At 50.6% G+C, this 24,478-nt stretch overlaps 1 protein-coding gene across 1 annotated transcript in view; it reads right to left on the minus strand.

Annotated features, from left to right (window-relative positions):
- Positions 1-1,038: 1,038 nt before the first annotated feature.
- The window catches only part of LOC115343160 (tyrosine-protein phosphatase non-receptor type 11-like), a 30,607-nt gene continuing 7,167 nt past the window's right edge, over positions 1,039-24,478 (minus strand). Inside the window, exons 2-16 of the mRNA XM_041124411.1 lie at positions 23,967-24,089; positions 13,917-14,111; positions 10,787-10,979; positions 10,557-10,676; positions 10,138-10,251; positions 9,609-9,705; positions 8,952-9,031; positions 8,072-8,227; positions 6,940-7,071; positions 6,545-6,699; positions 6,084-6,151; positions 5,021-5,172; positions 4,702-4,802; positions 2,904-3,023; positions 1,039-2,474 (exon numbers count right to left, since the gene is read on the minus strand). Coding sequence (XP_040980345.1) covers positions 2,939-3,023; positions 4,702-4,802; positions 5,021-5,172; positions 6,084-6,151; positions 6,545-6,699; positions 6,940-7,071; positions 8,072-8,227; positions 8,952-9,031; positions 9,609-9,705; positions 10,138-10,251; positions 10,557-10,676; positions 10,787-10,979; positions 13,917-14,111; positions 23,967-24,089 — 1,771 coding nt within the window. The 3' untranslated portion in view covers positions 1,039-2,474; positions 2,904-2,938. The remainder of the gene's footprint in view (positions 2,475-2,903; positions 3,024-4,701; positions 4,803-5,020; positions 5,173-6,083; positions 6,152-6,544; positions 6,700-6,939; positions 7,072-8,071; positions 8,228-8,951; positions 9,032-9,608; positions 9,706-10,137; positions 10,252-10,556; positions 10,677-10,786; positions 10,980-13,916; positions 14,112-23,966; positions 24,090-24,478) is intronic.

A 24,478-nucleotide genomic window follows, 5' to 3' on the forward strand; every position in this document is an offset into this window, starting at 1 on the left:
GGTGGCATGTCTGTACTCTGGCCCGTGCATCAGCTCTCCCAGCGTTGTACAATCCTGCACGCGTGGACAGCTTTACCCGGTAAATTCGTACTTACTACCATCTAGGCAGTGTTGTCCCAGGTGCCACTTCCCTCTGCGTTTACCTGATGTGACCTGAAAAATGAGAAGCTGCAAAGGATGCTTCCAGTCTCCCTTTCCAGAAAATCTAATTTGAAATAAAAAAAAGGCTCAAGCAACGGCAGAAGTAACTCAAGTCTGTTGCTATGCAAAACTTCTGTGGAAAGCTGCTGTGTGTGCTGTATCTGCAACACCTTTGTTGTTCGGCTGCAGGCTGGTATTATCTGTGCCAGCCACATGTCTGCAGAAACTACTCCAGGCACTGTAACAACTTCTGCAAAGTCATCGGGCTTGACAGGGATTCTCACTCGTATCATCCTGTCCATTCCCCCGTGCTCGTCACTGCAAGGGTATCTTCACAGCACCAATTTAAGTGTGTTCTTGGAAAAAGTGACTCACCAAGACTTAAGGCAGGGAAGGCACTTCCATTTTACCCAAGGTGCATTTGGGACTAAGCCCAGCAAATAGACACTAGTAGAGATGAAGTGCTTTGTCGTTGTATCTTTGTTACCATTCAACTCCCACTAATGAGACCTAAGGGCAGGGGAGAGGGAAATAACATCTTCAGCCTCATAAAATCTATTGTTACGGTGGCAAAGGGGCCACAGAGATGTTCTCGCAGTTGCAACCGTTCCTAGTAGTCTGTCACAGCATCCTTGTGGGGGCTGACCCTTTGCACTTCCCCTTCTCACCGTGCACTTGGAAACAAAGGTTGAAGGTTTAGCTAGCATGCAGGTGAACCTCTCGCTCATGCATAGTCAAAAGGGAGATTCAAAGCAAGGGAAAACGGGGCCCCGAACAGCAGCATTTGGCAATGGGAGACATTCAGGATGCCCCATTGTCCACACCAACCGTCAGTCACTTTCCCAAAAAGCAAACTACTTAGAAAGAAAGGGAAAAAAAAAAAAAAAAAAGCCTTGAGAATATTCAACATTTATTAAAAGTGCAATAAAAATAAACAGTTCTCCTGTCCCTGTGACAAGGGACCAGAAAGACCAGCCAGGAAATACAGCCAAGGTATGTCATTGTGCTTTTGTTCAACCCCTTCTGCTCAAAACTTGGAGCCGGCAACTCCAGGCACTAATACCCCGACCACGCAGCAAGTCCGTCCAGTTCCAGAGCCCTAGGAGGACTTCAAGACCAGCCCCACGCGGGCTCTGGAGGTTCAGGCACTGGCACAGAGCACACCTTCAGGCACTGATGAATCCTGCAGGAAGGGGTTCTTTGGCAGGCTTTAGGGCTGAAACAGCAGGGAGCACTGGCAGTCACAAGTCGAGACTTAAATCAACAGAGCTGGAATACTCCACTCGGTGACACGCTCATCTTCGTGGCACTGGTCAGGTCACAAACGCTCCTACAACACCCCTAACTCAGCAGACACAACACTTGCCTTGTCATATAGTTGCGGGGGGGGGGAAATAAAGAGGTCATGCTGCAAGGTAATGGCAGAGCTGCATCAAGCTCGGAGGGGCCCAGCTCAAAAAGTTCAGCTCAGATTAGTATCCTAGGCTGTTACTCACTAGGGGTGGCTAAAAGCACAGCGCACAGTGAAAGCTGCTTTCCTAGGCTTCAGCACCCACCAGCTACGTAGGATTTCGCTTAGCTCAACATTCAGACCCACACAGTCAAGGATGGAGGTGCTCACCTCTGCCTCTCAATTGTGCTACGAAACCACGTGCAGAGCAGCTAGCAGGCTCTCGGGCACACACACACACACACGCATCTGCTGTACTACAGCAGCAGGGATCGCTCGGTGTGCTTTGGCAGGGTTGCGCAGAAATCTAGAACCGGTACAGCCAAAAGGGAGCGTGAGAAGAAGAATCAACAGAGGTGCAAATACCTGGGTCCAGGCAGCGCGCTCTATTTCTCACCCTCACAGGCAGCAAAGTTACTCCAGGATTTAGTCTAAAAACGCTTCTAGCTTAGAAATGATTGACCTAATGAAAACATTAAAGTGTACTAACTTTTTACTAACGCCCTAAGTGGGCAACCCTGGGAAAGCTCCTAAGCAAATAGTCATTTCTGTTCCTTTTAACAATTTGTGTGTAAAAAATAAGAATCTTAAATTAAAAAAAAAACCAAAAACAAAACCAAAAACTGAGCCTTGATGCCCTAATGAATGTCCAGAGGCACTTCCACATAAATATCAACCTACTGATACAAGGGAGAATGGGAGAAGATCCTTCTTGTGAATAAGTTAGGTCAAGGCATGTTCTTAGGCGCAGACTCTGCTTGCTTCTTACAGTCAGCTTCTTACTTCCTCGCTGAATCCAAGGTGCTTAGGGAAGGCAAGATGGGCAAAAAAAGTTGTCCGCAATCGCAGAACTTGGAAAGGGTGGACGTAAACACTGTAAATCCTGCATTCCAAAACAAGAAGGAAGAAGGGTGGCCTGGTTTATAACTGGGGGAAAAGTGCATCGATAAGGTTACAGAGCTGAGACACTCCCAGCGTGTGAAGCCTCTCCTACTTGTTTGCACACATAGCACAGTCTTGTTTTCGGAGTCTGACAGCTTCCTGACGTTAATGGGCTGAAAAGCAGATCTCCCCCCCCTCACTGGTAACGTCGTAAATACGTTTCCCTCTTGAGATCTCACTACCCCGTTTCCCCCCTCAGCAGCCGGCCACAGCCACATCGTTAGGCTCCGTCCAATTTCGTCAGAGCATAGCTGCCTTCCCCGATGCAGGCAGAGCCGCAGAAATCTGCATAAGCTGAGCTGAAGAAGGTGAAATGCAATGTCAACGGCCTGTGGTGACACTCTCAGTTAATCAAGGGAAGCATCCCTACCTGTGCAGCCTCCGTACAGCTCACCTCCGGCTCTTTTATCGCCCTGTATTACTCATCCCTGAAACCTTTGGGCTTTTGATGTTAAGGTTCTCGTAGACGGAAGCTGACTCGTCATCAACCCTGTTGAGAAACAAAGCCTTGTTATTAACAGCCTCACCGCTCTGGATCTTTTCCCAGAGGAACGTGGCCAGTGGGAACTGGGTAATAGCCGAGCTGAGCTCCCTTTTTCCCTCCCCAGCCTTGTAGGTAGGACGACATCGGGTTACCCGCTGTTCTCACTCCCTGTTTTCTCTCCCTCTGGCTGGGCCACCCTTCCTACGTTCAAATACAGTTTGGGGATGGAGCCTTGAACCTTTCCCCACACGTCAGCCTCTCATGGATGCAAAGTTTCTGCAGGATCAGTGGATACAGTTCCTGGTATTTCCTACTCTTACTTTCTCTACATACCCAATGTCTCCGGATTTTCCAAAATCTAATAGAAGGAGAGGGCTGCTCCAAAGACCAGATCCAAGTACCTCTAAAGCAGGTCTGACACCCAAAGCTGAACTCATGGGAGCTCTCTGGAGCAGTACCAGCCACGCAGAGCTCACCTTGCTCGGCTCGGTCCCACACGGTCCTCCCCCCCCTCATTTATTCAGAGCTGCAATTTCAAAGTTGGGCATTTTAAACAGGACACAAACGTTTCTAGAGTCCAGCGGGGAAGATCCCAACCGGCCAGATCCAGCAGGAGCCGGAAGGTTCCTAATGCCAGCGAAGGATCCAGATTTCCCTTTGGCACTACCCTAAAGCAAGGTCTTTGCAGTTACTAACGCGCCGCAGGACCAGAGCGGCTCTGCCTGCACCCGCCTGTGGGGTGCCATGGGAGCCCAGCAGGGCTTTTCCCTGCCTCCTGCTCCTCTCTCCTGGCTACCAGGGCAGCAGTTGCCCGAGCCCCATCCCGGAGCACCCCAGCTGCCGAGCCCGGCTCTGGCTCTTCCCGCGGAGGCAGCTCCGGGCACGGCACGCTGCCAGGCACGAGCCACCAGCACTCCGGCGGTGGCCAAACGCCCAAGAGAAGAACGTGTGACATCTCTTTTTGCCCTCTTCAGTTGGATTTTTCATTCTGGGTGAGCCCAGCAACAGCATTTCTGCCTTCGCTTTAACACCCACTCCTCTGCTCCTGCCTAGCCACCTCTTCTTTCAAAACCGATCCTGCAGTTCAAGGTACCCAAAAGCTCTATACTCTATAACTGACGTGTGTCCCTACCCCACTCACCTTTAACTTACAACCCCCTTTCCATCACTCGCTGGTATCCCATTACTTGGGCCGAGGGGGAAAAACATAATTTGGGGGTGTTTTCTCTCTGCTTATGTAAGGAACTCATGCTGCTTAGCACACGCTCCCTCCCCGCATGGGTGTGAATCCACCTCCCTCTGCTCTCTTCTCATCTTCCTTCAGATTTTGCTGTAAAAGTCCCCTCAGTGGCAGTAGCACAGTTCCAGGCTCTAGCTGATTCTCCAGAGCCATTCTCCGTAGCCAAGGATATGGGGCACTACTCGCTAAAGGCTAGGATTTATTTCCTCCTCTCCTTTCCACAAGTGTAGCACACGAGCAAAGTAGGCTGCTACCACCACTGCTGACAGTGTGGTGGCATCACCTGTTTATTTTTAGCCATTCCCATACGATAGCCAGCAACCGGTCAGGTTTCAGGTATGGGAGAGGCAGGCTGGCAAAGGATAAATACTGGGGCCTTTGCTCAAGCTGTTCCCTCTACTGCTGCAGAATTTCTTAGCCCTGGCAGAGAGATGTTCAGCTTACGCAGACTGGGTCCGTGGCGAAGGGGGCTGCCCCTTGGCTCTGCCTTTTTCCATAGGAGCGTAGCCGATATTCAAGTAGTCTCGCTCTTTCCTTTTATTCCTCTGAAAGAGAAAGCAAAGGCAATAAAATCTCACTCAGTGCAGATACAGAAGAAAGCCTTACAAGATCCTGTATGCCAGCAGGGGAGCACTGGCCGTGGGTTTATTTCCACGTGTTCAGGGCATTATTTGAGCTCCAGGGAGAAGGGAGGAGTGGAAGTGGTGTTTGGTGTGGGCCAAGTTCTGCCCTTCCTTTTCCAACCAAGCCGAACGGGACTCACCTGTTCTTCTTCCAACCTCTTCTGCTCAGCCTCAATGTACTGCTGAACAGCCATGTAAACAAACTTGTACTGCGCCTCTGTCTGCACCATGCCCGAACGTTGCCTGCGTACCATCTGGATAGTTTTGGGGATGTCAATATCGCAGTCCAAACCTGCTCAAGAGCGAGAAGGTGAGGTTTAGGGAGCGGGAATTAGGTTGAAAAATCATTTTCGTGAGACAGCTTTGAAAGCTTTCAGTATCTCGCTGCACACAGTCTCAGCAAAGCCCCAGAATATTGTGAAAGGATTTGGTGCATCTCTGTGCCTAGGAGATTTTTTTTTTTTTTTTTTTTTTTTTTTTTTTTTTTCATTCCTGCAAGAGCACCTTGGACTGAGAATGGCTGAGGCAGGGCTGACTTGCCTGGAGCCAGGGGATGGGAGGGGAATTAGGTCTGCTCTGCGGCAACTTCCTATAGATCCAGACTTACCACCCTTGCACGGTTTATGAAATAGATGCAACCATTGCTGAAGAGGGTCCACCTGCCTCAAGGCTCCCGGACCAGATTCAGAGATACCACGGAGAATTCCGCAACAGCTCTAGAATTTCAGTTAAGGGTGACAGCCCTTCTACATGGAAGAGTCTGGGGGATTAATTTCTAAAAGGACTACTGGAGTTATACCCTTACTGAACCTGTTTCACCTTGGCCTCAATAGAAGAGGGTTGTCCAGGAGACCTTGAAATCCTGGCCCCACTGATGCCAACGAGAAGACTGCCGGGTGCCGTGCTGCTGAAAACATCTCCCTTACTAGAGGGCTGCCTATGTGCACACCCGTTCGGAGAAGGTTCACGTTTCATTACGTTAGAGCTCCACTTTTTGGCCCACAGAGAAATGGGGAGCTGGGCACAGTACAAAAGCCCTTCTCACCCTGCATTCAGGCTAAGCCTATGCCTGCTGTTTCCCGGACGATTCAAACCCACTGCTTGGAGATCACGTACCCACTGCTTGCACAAGAGCAGGGTTATCCCATAACTGGTCAGAGCAAGGCAAACGGTGAAAGCCGTCAGACAGACAGGGAGACATACCTTGCCTGTGAATAATATCCACCAGAATATCTATCACTATGATGGTGCCTGTACGTCCTATTCCAGCACTGGAAAGAGAAAAGAAATAATGATTGCAGGAAGAAACGTTCCCCAGAGTTAAGTCAGCTCAGCTCCCACGCTCATCTGCATGCCTGGTCCATCCTGGGCAGATTTGGCACGGCTGCTATAAGATAAGCTCAGCCAAATGCTGACCCTTAGGAGATCGGAGTCTAGCAGGCTGCATCAGAGCTACCAACTCCAGATCAGGTCTGCTCTTCCCTGCGCTATCACCAGCGATGCTCTGGAGGAGGGCTTTATTTTCCCACATCTATACTTATATCCCAATTGCCCACCATCAGCTCACATGATGACCCAGGCGCAGGCGTAACGAAAAAAGAAGAGACGCATTTTTATTACCCACCCCCGCTGCAGTGCCCCGCTGACGGCCCACTGGTTCGTACCTGCAGTGCACTATGATCGGCCCCGTGTCTGGAATGCTTCGCTGTGCCCGATTCACTTGGTCCAGAAAGCTCAGAACCCCTCCTGGTTCATTGGGCACCCCGTGGTCCGGCCAGCTGAAATACTGATAGTGCTTCACCAGTCGCGGGCGCTCATCCTGCAGGGAGCAGAGACCCACCACCTAGTCAGAAAACTCCTCCTAGGAGGAGGCTTCTATCCTTCCTTTCTTTTTATCAAACCTGGGGCAAAGTGGCCCAGAACTTAAGCAGTGGGACCATTAAGTAAAAAAAAAAAAAAAAAAAAAAAAAAAATTATAGAAAAGTGACATCTCCCTCCCCGGTGGTTCCAGCACCAGCCCGTTCCCAGTACAGCGGGCAGACAGCAGCAGAGCACTCACCCTGTCAGTCCGCAAGATCTCCAGCTCCCGAAGGTAGTAGCCCTGGGCCTCACGCTCGCTCACGTTCCGCACACAGATGCACCCGTATTCCTTGGTGCAACTCTTGTCTGGCCAGTAACGGAAGCATTTGTTCTGCAGCAACAGCAGATAGCTGCTCGTTAGTTGAGACTGGGGAGCTGGAGGGCGAACCCCTGAACACCTCGCTCAGGGACGCTGCTGCGTTCAAAGGGCGCGTAGCCCCAGCGCAGGGGTTTAAAGGAGAGCCATACACACAGAGCATTTCCTTTGAACTGGGGAAGTACTGGGAAGGGCCATTCCTCTAGGAAGGACGTGATCCCTAGGGGAATCTCCCTCCTCAGCTAGCCCCAGCCTCAGGTAGGCATTGCTTTGCCAAAGGTATAGTCCTGACGCACAGCACCTGACCCCTTGGTCTGGTCATTGCCTAACTCCTGAGCCAAATCTCCATCCCAAGGGGCTACACAGTCTACCTGTACCTGTTCTGTCCTCCAGCCTGTCCCCTCTTTGCTATAGCGACTTTGCCGGCACAAAAGGCGGCTTGTGAGTAGAGCTATCTTTATCTCATCTCCGCGCTAGGCTGCCGCAAGCACAGCCTCCCCCTCATTCCCAAGCAAAACTGCTAGTGCCAATCATCATTAGCTCCTCTCTTTACCAGGGAAGGGTGTTCTGGTAAATAGCTCTGCACGGAATCATGGAAATTCACCGTATTCCTTGGCCCCTACCAACCCACTCCTAGTGAAATGCGTACAGGTGGTACACAGAGAGATTGTATAATTACTTTTGCCCCTCACACAGCTTGCGATACGCTGCCCCCCCCAGCTTTCCAGCTTGCTGTAACAAGCACGATGCCTTCTCTCTCTCTCTCTGCCACCTGCAGCTCCCCAGAGCCTTGAAGCAAGTCGTATGAGGGACACTCCATTAATATTCATGGGGCTAGGGAGATAGGCTGTGCAGAGCAAAGTGGTAGGTTTCTGTCATGAAGAAGAGCTAAAGCATCATTACAAGACAGAAGAGAAATGAAATGAAAGCTAGCCAGAGACAACTTAACTGAACACTATTAGTACTAGCAGCCGGTAACTTTCAGGCTTGGGGACAGCACCCTCCAAGTGCTCACCCTGCCTCGCTCCACCTCCTTGGTGGTCATGACAATGACGTGACTGTTCTCTTGGTAGACCATGGCCCAGAAGTCATTCACTGTTGTCTGCAGGCAGCCCTGGGTGGCTATATAGATCTTGCAGTGCTCAGAGTTCCTTCCATCTTCAGGGATGCTCTGAGGAGCAAAGGAGAGGGGGGAAAAAAAAAAAAAAAAAAGCCAACAATGCTGGAGTGAGGAATTGAGAATTGCTTTAGTGCACCTTTAGCAGCAAAGTCAGCACACCCTGCCACGCCGGATTTCTGAGCTAGCTGATTTTGCTCTCTTCGTCAGACCTGCAGACGTGAACCGCTCTCATCACCAGCTTCAACAGTCGCCAGCAAAATGGTCTGGCTGCCTCCAGGGACCTTTATGCTGCTGTAACGCGCATTACTGCGCAACAGGCTCTTGCCAGCAGGCAGCTGCAGAAGTTGCAGGTGGACGTGGCTGGAACGAAGCCACCTTGAAGGTTTCCCAAAGGCCGGCGCTTAAGTGCCAGAGCAGCACTGCTGGAAATACAGCTTCGAGCAGCTCTTAGCTTACAGATGACAATTATAATTTGACCTCAGAGATAATGTTCAATGACAGAGAGTCTGGGTCAGTCCCCTTAGACTTCCTGAACAGGTAAGGAAAGGAGGGGATCGGGATAAACTGCTAGATAGGGGCAAATAGGACATGGTAGAATGATGAGGTCTCTTGGGATACAGGAGAAAAATCCAGCGTTTGGCCTGGACCCAGTGAAAGGTCACTGGTCCTGCCAGGCCATGCCCTCAAGACTTACACCATTACTGCCATTACCCACCAGAAACATAGCACTGGGCTGAGGGCAGCCCCCACACGGTGTCTTCGCTTTCCCAAGTACCTTGATATAGTTGGCATTGATGTAGTCCGACCCGGGCACGCTCTCATCGACGTCTCGGAGTGCCACCCGCGTGGTATCAACTGAAGGAGAAGAGAGTCCAGAATGAACACGGGAGCACGGATAGGCTTTGCTGCAGGGCAGTCACAGTGGCTCCCAGCAAGGGCTCCCACGAGGCTCTTACTATGAAGTCACATGGGTAACTACTGCAAAAAAAAGGTGTAAAACGCTCTCCTAATGACACTTAGCAGTACTCCACACTACCCGGCTCACAGTTGCGTTGCCAATCTAGTAACTTGGATGGACATTAGCGAAACACAGTGTTGCTACAGACTAACCTGAGCTCAGGTTTTCCAGTATATCCTTTGGAGGCTCTAGCTCTGGCTCCATATGATTTCTGAACTACAATTGAGCTCTGAAGTGTATTTGGACTCCCAGCACAGAGGGGAGCAATTTCCCAGTTTCCCACGCACAAGGGAAGGACCAGGTTAGAAAGGGGATGGAGAACACCACGAACTAATTGGACCACTCCACTAGGACGGCGTACACCTCTTTCCAACTCAGCTATGATCAAAAAAGCTCTGCAGGGTTAGCTAGCCCCAGAGAAGGCTGCAAAAATTGCGGTGAAAAAACCCAAACCAGTATTCAGGGTCTCCTTACAGGGAAGGATGTTCTTGTAGCGATTCTTAGCCTTGTTCTCTGGTCGCTGTCCCTCTTTCCTGGGGTAGAGGAGCTTACACTCTTGCTGCTGCAGCATCTGTGGAGCAGAGTACAAAAGAACAAACTGTTCTGGGCAGACAAGGGGAGTCAGAGGCAAAGGAAGGGCTCTTTCAACTAGCTGCTTGCCTTCCTGATGCTGAGAAGAGTAGAGGGAGTGCTGGCAGGAAAGGAAAGGGAGCCAAGAAGCTGTTTGATGAGAGAGTTAATGGAGGGGAGAAGGCACAAATCCCTGCAGGGAACAAAAGGCACGCAGTTCTAGGATGAGGAAGGAGAAACAGCCTCGGACGTGAGAAAAAGCAATGAAAGAAAGGACCAGGAAGTAACTCATGGAACACGGAAAACAGGAGAAGGAGAAACGGTGTGGAGAAGAGGTCCTCAGTGCTGGAAAACCATGACACTCCCATGCAAGAATGACATTCTTCACCCACAGGCACAAATGGGACAGAGCACAGACAGGAGCACCCAGTACCTCAAACTCTTCCCAGAACCCTTGCTTGGCCTTCTCACTGTGATCTGCCATTTTGTTCAGCTCCTTCACTCTGTTTTCAATGTTAGCTGCATTGATGCGTGTGGCGTTGAATGGCTGAAAGGCAGAGGAAGACAGAATAGAAATCGCTTTCAGTAACAGAAAGACAGGTAACTTTCCCCTTGAAAAAAACCAGTTCCCGAATCCCTGGGAGTATTGGCAGGAGTTGGGTCCATTCCCAAGGGCTCGAGCGCGGGGCCAGGGACCTCTCTGGCAAGTGTGAGCCTGGACAAGCACGACAAGGAGCCAGCAGGGATGTTCTGGGGGCAGGGAGTTCCCAAAGAGCAGGGGCAGATCCGTGCACTCCCCCGGGAATTTGGGCAAGCCCAGAACCGACAAGTATGTGCTAGAGCAGCTATTACCTGCTTCAGATGAACCACAGCTCCGGATTTCTCCACCATGGGGTTCTTCTTATAGTGCTCCACCAGGTCTGTGAGCGTGTCGAACCTCTCTCCTCCCCCCACGTCATACTTCCCATCCGGCTGCAGGGGAAAAATGACAAAACCGCGGTGAGACTCGAAGGCACAGCTCCCACCCGGGTCACCCACCCGGCGGGTTGAGCGGGGACGGTACGTTTCTCCACGTTTCCCACCTGGTAGTGGATCATCACGTGGGTCACGTGTGGTTTTCTGTCCCCAGTCTCCATCTTATCCTCGTTCGTCAGCACCGACAGTACAAAGTCTCCTGGTTTGCTCTGGCTCTCTCGCACCAGAAAGCTACCCGGTTTCCCTTTCTCCGTCAGAAGCTTCTCTGCCTCCTTGCCGGTGAGGTGCCCATGGTACCACCTAAGGAGCGGGAACGGAGAGAGCAAGGTCAGCTCAGAAACGTACAGAGCATTGCCTTTAGACAAGAGCTACGCTCACTGCTGGGGATGGTGTTCACGGGAAACCCATTTCTAGGCTCCCAGTCTGACCGCTCTCCCCACTGGCATGACACCGGCTTGAGTTATTTTTAGAAACAGTCCCCAATGACTCTCCTCCAACGCTTTGCAATGTCACATCAATACCTTAGCCTGAGGCTGGAAGCGTCAGGACTTTGCTCAATCCTCCCGCCAAATGTGAAATGGCATCAGTGTATTAAACTGCCACGTGATGCATGACAAGCGCTGTCATCTAGGGATAGGGCTCTGACGAAGCTATAAGAAACACGATTCTGGCAGTTCTTACTTGAAGGTGGCTACGTTTTCCTTTAATATGGAAGAAAACGAACGCTCGGAGCCAGCAGGCTGTAGTCGGACGGTATCAGACCCAAGCATGGACAGCACCGATCAGGAACAAGATGCTTTGACACAGCTTGGGAAAGATTTTCAAAAGGGTCCTCCTAGCTTTAATTCCTGCTGCTTCCCTCCCAGGTCACCAACCTCCGCTCAGGTCTGGCCGAGGGAGAACAGAAGCACCCTACAGGCTCGCCTGGAGTGGCAAAACCGGGTTCCCCACTGTGCCCAGGACGCTTCTCCCCCTCCAGCCCTGCCCGCGGCCGCGTCTCCGACCGGTGGCGATTACAACGTGCGAAAAGGTTTGTGCTCAGCTCTTCCCGAGCCTCGCTGCGTGGGCATGAGTTGCTCTACCTCTCCGCCTGCGTACACCTTGCATGCCCCTGTTTCTCCATCTAATCTCTCATAACCCTTTCTCTTGGTCTGCTGACATACTTACACTTGCAGTCCCAGCGAAACGCAGGCTGCCTTTGAACCGGCCCAGTCAGAAGCCTGTTAGCAGCCTTGCCACAAGGCGTTGGGGTTAAGAAGACAATAATCTGCCCATTCCTGGGCACGCTCTCTGCAGCTGAAACGGCAGCGCTCCTGCGCTAGCTCCGTGCTCCGGCTAGGCAGCTCACCCGGTCTTTGCCGCAAGGCAGCGTGTCTCACCTACCCGCACAGCAGCTATTCAGGGCAGGCATGCCTCGCGGGTTAGCACTCTGCCACAGCCTTCCATAAAGACAAATAACAGTTTGGAGTGAAGCAGAGTTTCTTCTTGCCTCGGAGCCTTCAAGCCCCACACTCCATCAATACTCAGCAGCGGCTCTGGGCAGATGCCACAGGTCCCACTTTGAAGACGCTGGCTCCTGGCCTGCCAGCCAAGCCGCCAGGAATTCAGAGAGGCTCAAAATAACCTTCCAGGGGCGATGCAATGGCATCACGTCACATCTCAGCAACTTTGTCCCGGAGGACGGAGTTTATAGAAGAGCAGTCAGTGATGCTGGGCCTTTCAAGTCCCGACTCAGCACGCTGCAAAGGCAGCCTTTTCAAGCCTGACTGGGAAGAACTCTAAAGAGCAAAAGTCCTTCCCGGAGGCTTGGGAAGGCATTAGGATCGTGGGGCTGCACAAGTCGTACTGCTGCAGAGGGCAGAACGGCCAACCTCTGGTGAAGTACGTCGGTGCCTGCTTACAACACTGCCGCTATTCAAGCCCAGGTCTTGGAAACACTGCTACCCTGACGCATCCCACTATATTCTGACACCATCGTCATTTCGTATATTTAGAGGACTGGGACCCTTTTCCCTCCCTTCTCCCTGATGCCACCAGATGTGTGGTCTGGAGCAGAAACCTTTCTGGAGCTTCCTTGCCAAGCCAGACTTTCCTTGGCAGGAGAAGAGGGGGAAACCCAGCTGAAGGGGGTTTCCACTTTTCCAGAGCTTCTGCTAATGTGAGCAGCTGCCCGGCTGCTTTTCACGCTGCGATCTGGAACGAGCAAAGAAACCACCCTGGCAACAAGGGAGCACATGAGCTGGAGGGACTTCCCAGCGCCCGGGCCCATTCGGCTCACATGACGGCGTGGAGGGGAGCGCTTCTGCTCCATTTCAGGAACTGAGACTGGTCACAGCTTCGCCTTACCCCGGCTGCTAAAGTTAGAGTAGTTAGGGGCTTGCTTTGGCACCGCCAGCCGCCTGACTAGGTGTTCCCCTTTTTCCAACCCACCGTGTCAGCCGCTGCATATGACACTGGGGAAACTGAGGGGGAGGAAAAGGGAAAAAAGGGGTCACTGGAGTGTCACGGACCAAGGGGAGGAAAGAAGGTCACTCATCGGCTGGCAGAAACATCCTGAAGTGGCCCGAGGCAAGCCACTTCTCGCAGCAAGTCAGCCATCCCCATCCCTGCAAGGCCACAGTGGGTTGCTACTAGGATGAATAGTGGTTACAGACAGAGATGGGACGGGGAAGACTTTTTACTGGGCATTTCTACCCAGCGTCCTGCAGGCAGACAAGTCACTTGCAGGTGTTTGGTTTCTTTTAAAACCAAAGCTGCGTGCCTCCTAGGATACACCTGCAGGAGCCCTTGCAGGTGGGCTCATGTTGGACGGGGCTCTGAGCAACCCGATCTAGTTGAAGATGTCCCCGCTCATCGCACGGGGAGGAGGGAGGTGGACTAGATGACCTTTAAAGGTCCCTTCCAACCCAAACTATTCTATGATTCTACGATTCTATGTTCCCAGTTGCCTAAAAGCTAGAGAAAGCTTATTAGCGCACACTGACACTGAGCAAGTACCAGCTTCTGGGCCTTGCTAATGTTACCTAGCCAGCTTCTGGTCACGTCGGCACGCAGAGCAGCTCGGGAACCATATCCCAGAGATGTGCAGCTTTTGGGTCATTAAAGCTAAATCGCACCCAAACACACTCTGTTTTGGGCTCCTTTCCAAACCCAGGCCAGGTGCAACTGTCCGGCCTGAGCCATCTGGGAAGACAGCATCACCATCACCAGGAAAGGCTTTTAGAGAGCGTGGCTTACCTCTCCGAGGTGGGGTCCTGGCAGTTGAGAGGGTACTTCAGCTCGATGACATTGCTGTTCTTCTCCCGCAGCAGCCCTTGCTGCTCGGTGTAGTACTGCACCAGCTCTGCCAGCGTGGCGAACTTCTCGCCGCCGTACAGGTCATAGTAATCCCCCGTGTTCTGGATCTTAATGTGCGTCACCTCATCGTTTCTTCTGAGGAAGGAAGGCAAACGAGCATGAGAGGATGGAAACCCAGCACCGGCCTTCAGAGCCCAGATGCCTCCTGACCACCACCCGCCTCTGTAAGCTGCACCACGCGCTCTCCGTTCACTCCGGTGCCGCTCACGCTGGCCACGCTCCTACAGTAGGGGAAGGGATGGATGCTCCTTGGCCAAGGTTACCCGGCCAAGAACTGACTGTACCTCGCAAGCTCCCTGCCCGCTCTGCTTCCCAGACCCACCTCACGCAGAGGAGGTGAATAATTCCTCCTCTGCCATCGCTTCCACTTCCTACACTACTTGCCCTCTTGGCTGGATGAGGCTCTGACCTCACTCTGGTTTACAGCGAACAGTTTTTTATGCACAGGGGTATTCGCTATCATCTAATTCGTTTAAAAAAAACAGGAAAAAAAAAAATCACCCAAACCAATACATTGCTCAATATTTGCAAACCCTATAAAACGTAGCGCAAGGGTTAATGCTTTCCCCTCTCCAGTCGTGCCCTCCAGGCTCAAGGGAATATGCCTGGGTGCCTTTATCAGCCTGTTCTAAGAGCCCCCTTAACCCAGCAAAGCCCAGTCTCCTTCCTCAGAAGGCCACACTAACCTCTGAGAGGTAGGTTAATTGCATTTTAAATGCACTTAGCAGCAGCCCTCCTGAGCCGGGGAGACATGGCTGGAAGCCCATTGCTTGATGGACGAGCTGGGTCAGAGAGAGATTCGTAAATCTGGCAAATTTCTCCTTCTTTACCGTGCTGCGCTGCTCCCAGCCTCTCTCAATTTGTTGCCAAAGCAACCGTGACAGTGAGATGCGGGAGACTCAAGGTGGTATAAGCAGCGTACCAGGTCAGACAGAAAAGCCATTTCCCGGAGTGGGGAATTAGAAAAGCTACAGTGGTCTGGGCACGAGGTTAAATGGAAGGAAGAACTGGACCACGGCAGGGGCTCTGGGGCTCCCAGTAGTGGTATTGTCCCCATTTCTGCTATCTTTCTGCAGCAGGGTACAGCGCCCGTAGCAATGCGGTGAAAGACCAGATACCTGGATGGTATCGGATATCTCGCCCCAGCTCCACAAAATCATCTCCTGTTTAGTTTTCCTGGGCTGCAGGTACTGTCTACCTCAGAGTCTGGACTCTACCTCTTTATTTCAGAGAGAGGTTAAGATCTGGCCCTCGAATGCAAGCGGTGGCAAAAGGCTCCGTCTGCCTTAGGGGATTCCGACGCGGGGGCAGAACACAGCCCGGCTGTGCCAGCTGGATGTGCGCACCAGGGTGTGTGCTAGCCTCACTTCACTGCGCTTGTCACTCGCTAGGGGTCCCGGTATCACGTTAAGTCCGCACGGGGCTTGCGGTGGTGTCATTTTATTTGGATACCTTTGCGCAAATTCCTCTAGTCTAGACAAGCGCTTGGAGCAGCACCAAGGTGGCCGAGTTCTCCTCCGGCAGAGGGGATCCAGCCGCTTTTCCATCCTGCTTTGCACATGCAAGACGGACGCCTGGCTCCTCAAGGAAGGTAAGAAACAACCTCTTCCCTCGTATCTCCTCTTGAATACTACGCTGAACTATACACTGCAAGGTCTAATGAAAGTCCACCGGGGAGGATTCTGCTGACTTTGCAATAACTCACTCTCCCCAAAGGCCTGACAGCAGAGGACATCGAATTCCACGAGCGCGGGGCTGCGTATCTGCAGGACTGTGGGATGGCTGGTGAAGGGCATACGGAACACCGTGAGAAGTACAGCGGCCTCTCCCAGTGACGGGACGGTCACTACCACCCCTGGGATGCACTCACGTTGCCCAAGGGCATGGCTGCCTTTACGTAACTACTGCCATGGATTTTCCAATTTCCACATATCTTGGGGATTTTAACAGCCACGACTTTTGGCACGCGAGGGGCTCGTCATGTGCACAAGCAGATTAAACGCTGACTGTCCAATATGCTGTGCTAGAGTACACAGCAGCAGCTCGGCGACAAGACGATGCCAAGCTGGCACTTGGCAATGAGATCTCTGTGTGCTAAGCCTTGAAGAGCCCACAGAAACATTAACAGCAGTGTGCTAGCACAGCCACTGTGTGCCCCTCCTCCAGACCTGCCTTTATTAGAGGCATGACTTATGATTAGACGGCAACACTCTTAGCCACATTCGAGCCACAGTCACCACGTCATGCGGTTCTCCTTAAAAAACTGCCCTGACAGATGGCCGTATTGCCATTTGCTCCATCCCAGTTGCTAAAGAGGACTTTGTCAATGTAGAATCAGCAGTTCCAGTTTGTGCTCACACAGCCCTTCTTGGATGCTTTGTCTCGCACTGGGGTGATTTCCAGTTAGTGCCAATTCAGTGGAACAACCAACTGAGTGTGGACAGAGACAGCATCCACAGTATTACCATCATCCGACATTATCAGCAAAACAAAACCAGCAGAAGACTGACAAACAGGCCTGAGGTGAGAAAAATCTGCATCTGGATCCTGCACAGTCACGCTACACCTTCACGACAAGGTCTTGGAGACAGAACCCGACTGTCTGTAATATAGGAAACTGGTGAGTGGCACTCCTGGGTATTTAGAGAGACCCAGTTAACTCTTCCTGGTACATCTGGGAAGTCTAGCTCTGACCTGGCCTGCCACACCAACGCCAGCTGTCCTATGGGCAGAGACTTCAAAGTTTGGCAATATTTGCATCTAGGGTACGAGCAGAACTCGCTCGGTGGAAATGAAAACTGGCTGTGAAATTCAGATCCCAGCCAGCGCTCCGATGACAATGCCTCTTCTCCGAGAGGAGCTGGCACATAAAACGCTTCTGCCGTTCATGCCAGCAGCTGGACGTGAAGAGCTTTTGTGCAGCACAGAAGGCAGCAGACGAAACTGTGTTTTTGCCACTTGGCCCGAGGCTCAAAAGCTCCCTTCTTTCCACAGCTCCGTCCCCACATCCCAACCCCAGTGACCTACAAAGGCTCAGTTCACAGACCCACTCCCCACCCCCAAGGCCTTTGAGCACTTCAGGGATGAAAAGCAGAGAGATAATCAACGTCATTTATCCCATGAGCCCTCAAGGTCATGCTAAACACAAAGGGCATTGATCGATTCCCATTTCCTTCCCGTTTTCTTCTCTTCAAGCTTGCGTCACCTCTTGCAGCTCCAAACTGGGCAGCAGAACGGGACTGCACAGTAGCAGCATCCATTAGACTGGGCCCTCGACATGCTGGCTGGTGAAATAAAGCACAAAGGAGATGCCCAGAATACTCAGCTGCCCTGTGCTGGAGGGCACGGCTACTTCTGACCAACAGACACACAGCTCTCACACAGGGATGCAGCACTGTTTAATAGCAGATGCCAGCTTTTTTGGCAGCTTCAGAGCCAGCACTCGGATAAGCGAGAGTTGCCTCCGTTCCGAGCTAAGCTTCTTTACACTATCATCAGCACAACTCCTTAGCTAGATATCCAGCAGGGTTTCTTGATCCAAAATATTCCAGCTTGTGAATCTGTGTCCATACTGCAGTGACCATCAGCGCAGATGCAGTCTGCTCTTCTTCGCAACAGAGCACAGTCAATAAGAAGAGGACTCGCAAAAACCCCAAACAGACCCTTTGTTGTCACTGAAGACAAAAGAACCACTTTAAATGTCAGAAATACCTTTGCGTGTTGCATCCCCAAAAGTCTTTTTTGGTCATGTGGTTTTCCTGCCTGTGTCAGACAGAAAAAGCCTAGAACTTCACAGCATGCCTATATGACCTCTCTGACAAGCTGCAAAAAGCAATCCAAGCCCCCCCTGAAGACTCTCTATGGAAAAAACCAAGAAGATACTCCCACAGGGTTTAGAAACTTCACTGAATGTTTGCTTTCAACTAAATGAGAGCTTGGGCTCTCAGAGAAAACTCACTATCCACCAATACAGCACAACAGAACGAACTGACATTTGCATGCCATTTCAGAGACACAGCCAAGTGCATTCTAGAGATTAGGTGTGGGTTTCAAATTCTTCATGCCCAATTCCTAGGAAGAAGCAATTCAGCTGCTTCCTGAGCCCTACTGCTCACTTAAGGTGTTAGGAGCTCCAGAAAACGCACAGGGACCAAGGACATCCAACTACTCAGCGAACTCGGACATCGGCACCGTTTACCTATAGGGCATTTATGTTTTTTGCATTCCTGAAGGTGCTTCCCGCTCCAGAGAGATCCAGCCTTTTGCCCTGGGAAGAGATGCGAAGCACAGACCATTTGCCAACCATCTGCCATCAAAAGGAGGCTTTCAACACACTCCTCTGCTTTGCCAAACTTGTAAATAGCAGCAAACGAGCACAAGTAAGCCGAAGGTAGCCATCCATTAATATTACATCTCTAACTGAACGATCTGCTTCCAAACGAATTCAAGCCACTCCAGCACAAAAGAAAGACATTGTCGTCAGAGGAGAACATGCTTTCTTAAGGGAAGAAGGGTCTTGTGATAAAAGCACTTAGCCAAGATTTGATGATCTGATGTTCAGGACCTTCTCAGAGGCTCTCAGGGTGACTCTGGGCCCATCATTTGTTTCCCAGCTGTAACATGAAGACAGTGCTTCCCTTAGTTGGCTGCCCTACATTGGAAGAAGCAGAATCAGGTCTACCTCTCACCGAATATTTGTGAGAGGTAGCCCTGGATTACAGGGCCTTAATAGGGCTGGTAGGTGCTATTATGATGGGACACAAGGAAAACTATTTTAGAAAAGCACCTCTTTCAAGCTTCTTTCCGTTATTCTCCAGATCCAACTGTCTTCCTGCGCTGCAACTATATTGTCTGCAGGCAGCAACTCAACCAATTTAACACACCTGCAGTATTGATTTACTCCTTTTCGCAGAGTACCTATTCTATAGGACATAAAATCCTCCTTGGTTGCATGTCTTAACCTGTAGCCAGAGTGTATTTGTACATGTTTTGTGTACAAAAAAAAAAAGTCCAGTTACATACAGGAATAGTGCTCAATGTAAGTGTTAATCAGGAAACCACTATGGGAGACCATAGCCCTAACAAGAGTTTGTTACCCAGAAGCACTTTGTACTGTATCCCATGAACGAGGGTAAGATCCATTCCCATAAAACGTGACCCAGTTACCAAACTAACAAGGTCTCTGACGGATGGTTCTTAACTGTCTTGGCATTTCCATTACTGTTGTGGCCAGAGGCCAAGCACCACTTAGGCAAACTTTCAACATGCCTTTTCCTTTTGTTCAAGCTATTTACCCAGTCCCAGCCAAATCTTTAAGAAGCTGTTCACTTTCTTCAGAAGCGATTCTAAATACTTGGTCTTCTGAAAACACGCTCTGGCAGATCCAGGCAAGCACTGAAGGCTGGAAACATGGGGCATTTCCTCTGTGGCCTCCCGTAGTTCTCCCCCAAGAGCCCTCACTTTCAAAAGGAGGTCTATTTTGTTAAGAATCACGATTAAAAGTTGGAAGAGTCAATATCAAAAGCAAACCCAGTACCAGGTCCTTCTAGGAAATGAGAGGTGACACAGCATACAAGAAAGGCAAGGAAGCTTTTTTAAGAGCCACTCATCAGAACTGCAACATGCAAATGAACTCTACTTGCACCCTCCAAAAATCCCCTAATAGCAGGCTCTGTTCCCACCATCCAGAACAGCTTCCACAGCTCTCCTGCAAGGCCAGCTCCAGTTCAGAGCCCCTTCCAGGCTCAGAAGCTGAGCTATTCCTCCAAACAGTCCCATTCAGTGCAGGTTTTGTGAGCCACTCTAAAGAAAGCATAAAGCGTTGGAGTGCTGTCATTACCTTTGGCAAACACCTGCAGGAGCCAAACGCTGCAATGAGAAATACCACCCACGTTAAGTGACCCACCGATACAGAGCTGTCTGATTGCCTGTGTTGAGGCAACACTGAAATACCTGCAGAGAGCAGCATTGCAGCAACTGCGTGGGACAAAACAAGACAGCTCACATAGAGACGCAGCAGATATTACTACAGCCTTATTCAGAATGAATTCAGAATCTTTGTCACCATTACACTTCAGCTGAAGTTGCCAGACCACCTCCCTCCCTGTTGATGCGCTCCACATATTTGCTGGAGTGCCCAAAAAATAAGATAAGCCAATAAATCCAAATTCAGTATCTAGTACTGACGTACCAGCGGCACACCAAATAAAGACTTCTCAGAAACACAGCCCTCTCGGCACTGGACTATAGCAGGTGTGTCTGATCCTCTGCGTGGAACAAGCTCTTGAACTTATCTGCAGAGATGTCCCAAGAAGGAGCGTGTTTCGGAAAAGGAAGGGCTGATGAAAGGAGCCAGGTTTGGCCGATTACAAACTGCCAGAAGTTTGGACTCCGAGCTGAGGATTTTTTGAAGAGATTTTTCTATTAAGACCAGGACAAACATAATCTGTTCGTTAACTGTATCATGGCCTCTCCATGTGGCTTGCCTTCTTCTCTTAAGAGCTGAAAAAACAAAGCCCTGCGAAGACTTCTTGCTGTAATGGTAAAGGCCGAAAGAGTGCACAGAGGTAAAGAAAGAAAGAAAGTGAAAGCAGCCACAGAGTTTCATGGAAACCTTCTCATAACTTCTGCAATATTATTTCCTAGCCTCTCTTCAGGGACACATATCTGGATACGCACCAGCACGCGGTCACTTGGTGTGTGGTCTGGTCAGCCAGAACTCCATCGCCTGCTTTCTTTTCAGCCCACATCCTCTCTGGAATTAAAAGGAGCTGCATTTCCCCTCACTGGCTTTCCAAAACCCTTGAAGAAGCTGAAAGGGGGTTGAAAGAAGGAGGAAGAGGTTTTGATTGTTTTCCTAAAGGTACTTTCTCCTACTGACACCTCTATCTTAGGTACTCCTTCAAAGATATCTGTATTGTTTCCTTTGAAAACCTTCTATTTCTCAGAAAGGAAAAAAAATATAAAGACCTGTCCAGTTCAGAGATTTAAAAAAAAAAAAAAAAAAAAAAAAGCAAAGCTCTGTCAGGATACAATTCTAGGTGAGAATAATAACACATTGCTCCATCTGTGTGTGTGTAATGTAACAGGGAAAGGGGAAGAACACAGGGGGAAGACAGCCGCCCAAGTTTTCAGCTTTCACAGCACACAAAGCTACTCATTCTGTACTCTATTAGGTGTTGGCAGCTCTAATTCCCAAGAGCATTTATGCACATGTTTTGGGGCCATCATGAGTGGGAAAAGAGCATATCACTTAGATGAAGTATAAGCAAATCTAGTCTATCTAACCAGTGGCCGTGTCCGAGCAAATTTTCCACATCCGAGACTACAGGACAACCCTTGCCTCAAGTCATGGAACAGAGATGGGACGAGCCAGGAAGGAGCAAGGACTTGCAGGTAAAAGTAGTCAATAAAAGAATTCTTTCCCTGTCTTCAGTTCGTGATGCCTCAAAGCTCAACACATTGCCCCTAAGCTTGTGTGTCATGTTTAATGTGCTTTCCTGGAAACATGGTATGTGTCACAGCTTTGGTTTACTCAGAACTGTGAGAGTTGGTCAGACTTTCCACTGAGTTATAGTCTGTCAGTGGGTTGTGGTGGTATTGTTCAATACTATGATATTAAGGCATGCTGTATTGCTCTGCTCTTAACTCGCATCTTGTTACTGCAGGGCACCGTTCATGCATTAAGAGCATTAATTGGCTTGATCTTAGGGCCAAAACAATACTCTTATTAAACATTTACTGCAACACAAAGGTCTCCCTGCAGTAGAAAGCGGTCCAAACTCCCTCTGATAATCGGACATCTCCCCCCTCTCTGCTTTCTGCCACAGAGAAAGCAGAAACGGGTAAAGAAATAACGGCAATAATAAAACTACTCTGGGACTCCACAGGCAGCCGTAGCTGTTCCATGGGAGGCCAAGTTTTTATCCACTCGCTTTCAACACGTGCCACAGCTGGAAGAGGGGAGGCAGTGGACCAGCACAGGTGGAAGGCAACAAACCACAACAGCAGAAACACACGCGGCTTTTGGCTGAGGCACAGGGACAGAGCGGAGGGAAGAAAACCATGCAAACTTGTGGACTGACTCCACAGCACAAGGCATGAGTGCAGCAATGCAGGTGTGGGAACTGGCTCTCCCGGCAAAGCAATTTACCCTGCTTTTTCAGGGTAATTATACTGCTAGCCGGGTATCTTTCCGCATCAGGACTCTGTTGCACAGCCATAACCTGCATCTGCTTGCACGCTGCCTGGCTAAGCAGGTGCTGTCAGTGCTTCACTTTACAATCAGACAACACCCTGACTCACAAAATTACATGAAAAGAGACACTAAGCTCACATGAAGATAACCCCCCCGTTTTACACGTATTCCCTTGCCGTCATAGCTTGCTCAAGGCAGCTCTCTGTGACTGAGTTTATTTTCCATTCTAATTAGAAGCACTTCCTGCCTCCCTCATTAACTCGCAGCCACTTCTGATCGCAAGATTACTGGGGAGCTAGCGAAGTCAGATCCAAACCCTCCCCACCCAGCCAATGCATGGGAAAAGCCGGACTTTTTCCCTTCCGCTGTGTTGCTCCATAGCGTGAGAAGCTGCGGTCGGTCGGAGCCATCTGAGAGGCAAAGGGTCGGACCGCTGGGATGTATTCCCCAGCACAAAAGGAAGCATTCAAAAAAAAAAAAAAAAAAATAAGGCAGCTGCAAACTCTCCCTTTTGCCAAGCTGAGGAATGACTGCGCTTGGCAGAGAGGAGTGCAGGTTCGAGTCTGGTGACAATTGCAAGGAGGGAAGAAATAAGGCTGAGAAAGGTTTCATCTGAGCCGTTAAGGCAACAAGGAGAGGATAAAGTCTCACCGGAGCGGTTTGGCATTGCCGTGCTGCTCCGAGCTGCCAGCAGTCCCCGCGGACCCTGGCTGTGGGGGGGAGAGGTGCCCGGGGAGGGACCGAGGCTCAAACTGTGCTGCTGTTGCTCACATTCTCTTAGATATCATTGCCCTGCCAGGTGGAAACGCTCTGTCCATTCTGTGCTTTGCACAAAGTTTCTCCAAACGCAGCGTTGGTCAAAGGATTTAGAAACTCACTGGAGTTCCCTAAACAAAATGAGGGGTTTTAAATTAAACAGAAGGCACCACAAAAAAGAGGTCTGTGTTGCAAGTGCCTGGAGAAACCTTTGCTGAGCTATTTCCCTGCAAGGCATCAGCTGGATAATGCTCGCGGAAGGTTCACGCCTTGAACCCACAACCCGCTCCTTTTATCTCAGGGACTCGTTGGGTTAATGTTGCTCTTTGCCTCTTCCCTTTAATTCACCCTCAGAGAGTTCTACCCAGCGCATCTGCTCCACCGCATCGTAAGGGGCTACGTTCACAAAGACCATCGGCAAAACTGCAGCCTTCCTTTCTGCAATCGCCTTGGTCCCGAAGAACACGAGAGGATTTTAAAGGTGATGCGCGCGATACTGTCTGGGAACACAGCCACTGTGAGGCTGGTCAGCAAGCTTAGTCTCTTATGGAGGTGCTGCTGGGATCCCTTACAGACGCAGAAAACAAGTCTCTCTCAAAGGCAGCTACGTTAAGTTCCTTTGAAACTGGAGTGAGATAATCCATTCCTGCTGGGAGTGAACATACTCTCTGCAGAAAATAAGCGGGCTTGTTATCTTCTGGCAACAACGGCTCTGGAAGCACACGCCACAAGCACAGAGCCAACCCTGGCAGGACAGGGGCACGTGCAACCCACAGGGATGAACAAACCGAGGGCGAAGTAGCGCGTGGCTTTTAGCACAGCCTCTGCAGCGATGGGGAGAGTTCAGCGACCCTTTTACTTCAAGTGGTACCACAGAGCACCTCTCCCCTTGCACATCCATTAATCGGAGCAGGGTGTGCTGGAAGGAGCCCGAGACAGCCCCTTCGTCTCCTCCTCCTCTGCTGCCGCCTGCTTACCTGACGGAGAGAGTGAAATCTCCTGGGTTGCTCTTACTGGGTCGAGCCAGAAAGCTGCCATGGACACCCCTGGTCAGGAGCAGCTTCTCTGCCTCAATTCCGCTGATGTTGGGATGAAACCACCTGCAAAGTGCAAAACGCGACACGTGAAACAATAATTAACCTGAGCCTGCCCTGACTGCCTTCCCTGCTGCCCAAGGGGCAGACACTATCTTCCTACCTGCGAGGCAGGCAGAGCCCGATCCTGTGTAGCAGCTCACCCGCCCTCCTCCCCACCACACCGCAGAAACAGAAACCCCTTCCATTCAGACGTTACCGTGGAGAAAGTCTTCTCGGACATCCATCAGGAGAGGTCCCTTTCCCAAAGGACTTTGTCCCCCTCTTCCTCGGATCAGGCAAAAGCAAGAGCCCTACGTGCTTTCTGCAGCACAGACAGAAGATTCCCTCTCTGGAGGAAACCACTGCCAGAGAAAATAGTTTTGACTTTTCTGGCTCCAGGTCTGATCCTGGCC

This window comes from Aquila chrysaetos, chromosome 6, assembly GCF_900496995.4.
Source record: "Aquila chrysaetos chrysaetos chromosome 6, bAquChr1.4, whole genome shotgun sequence".
In the NCBI taxonomy this organism is placed as follows: Eukaryota; Metazoa; Chordata; class Aves; order Accipitriformes; family Accipitridae; genus Aquila; species Aquila chrysaetos.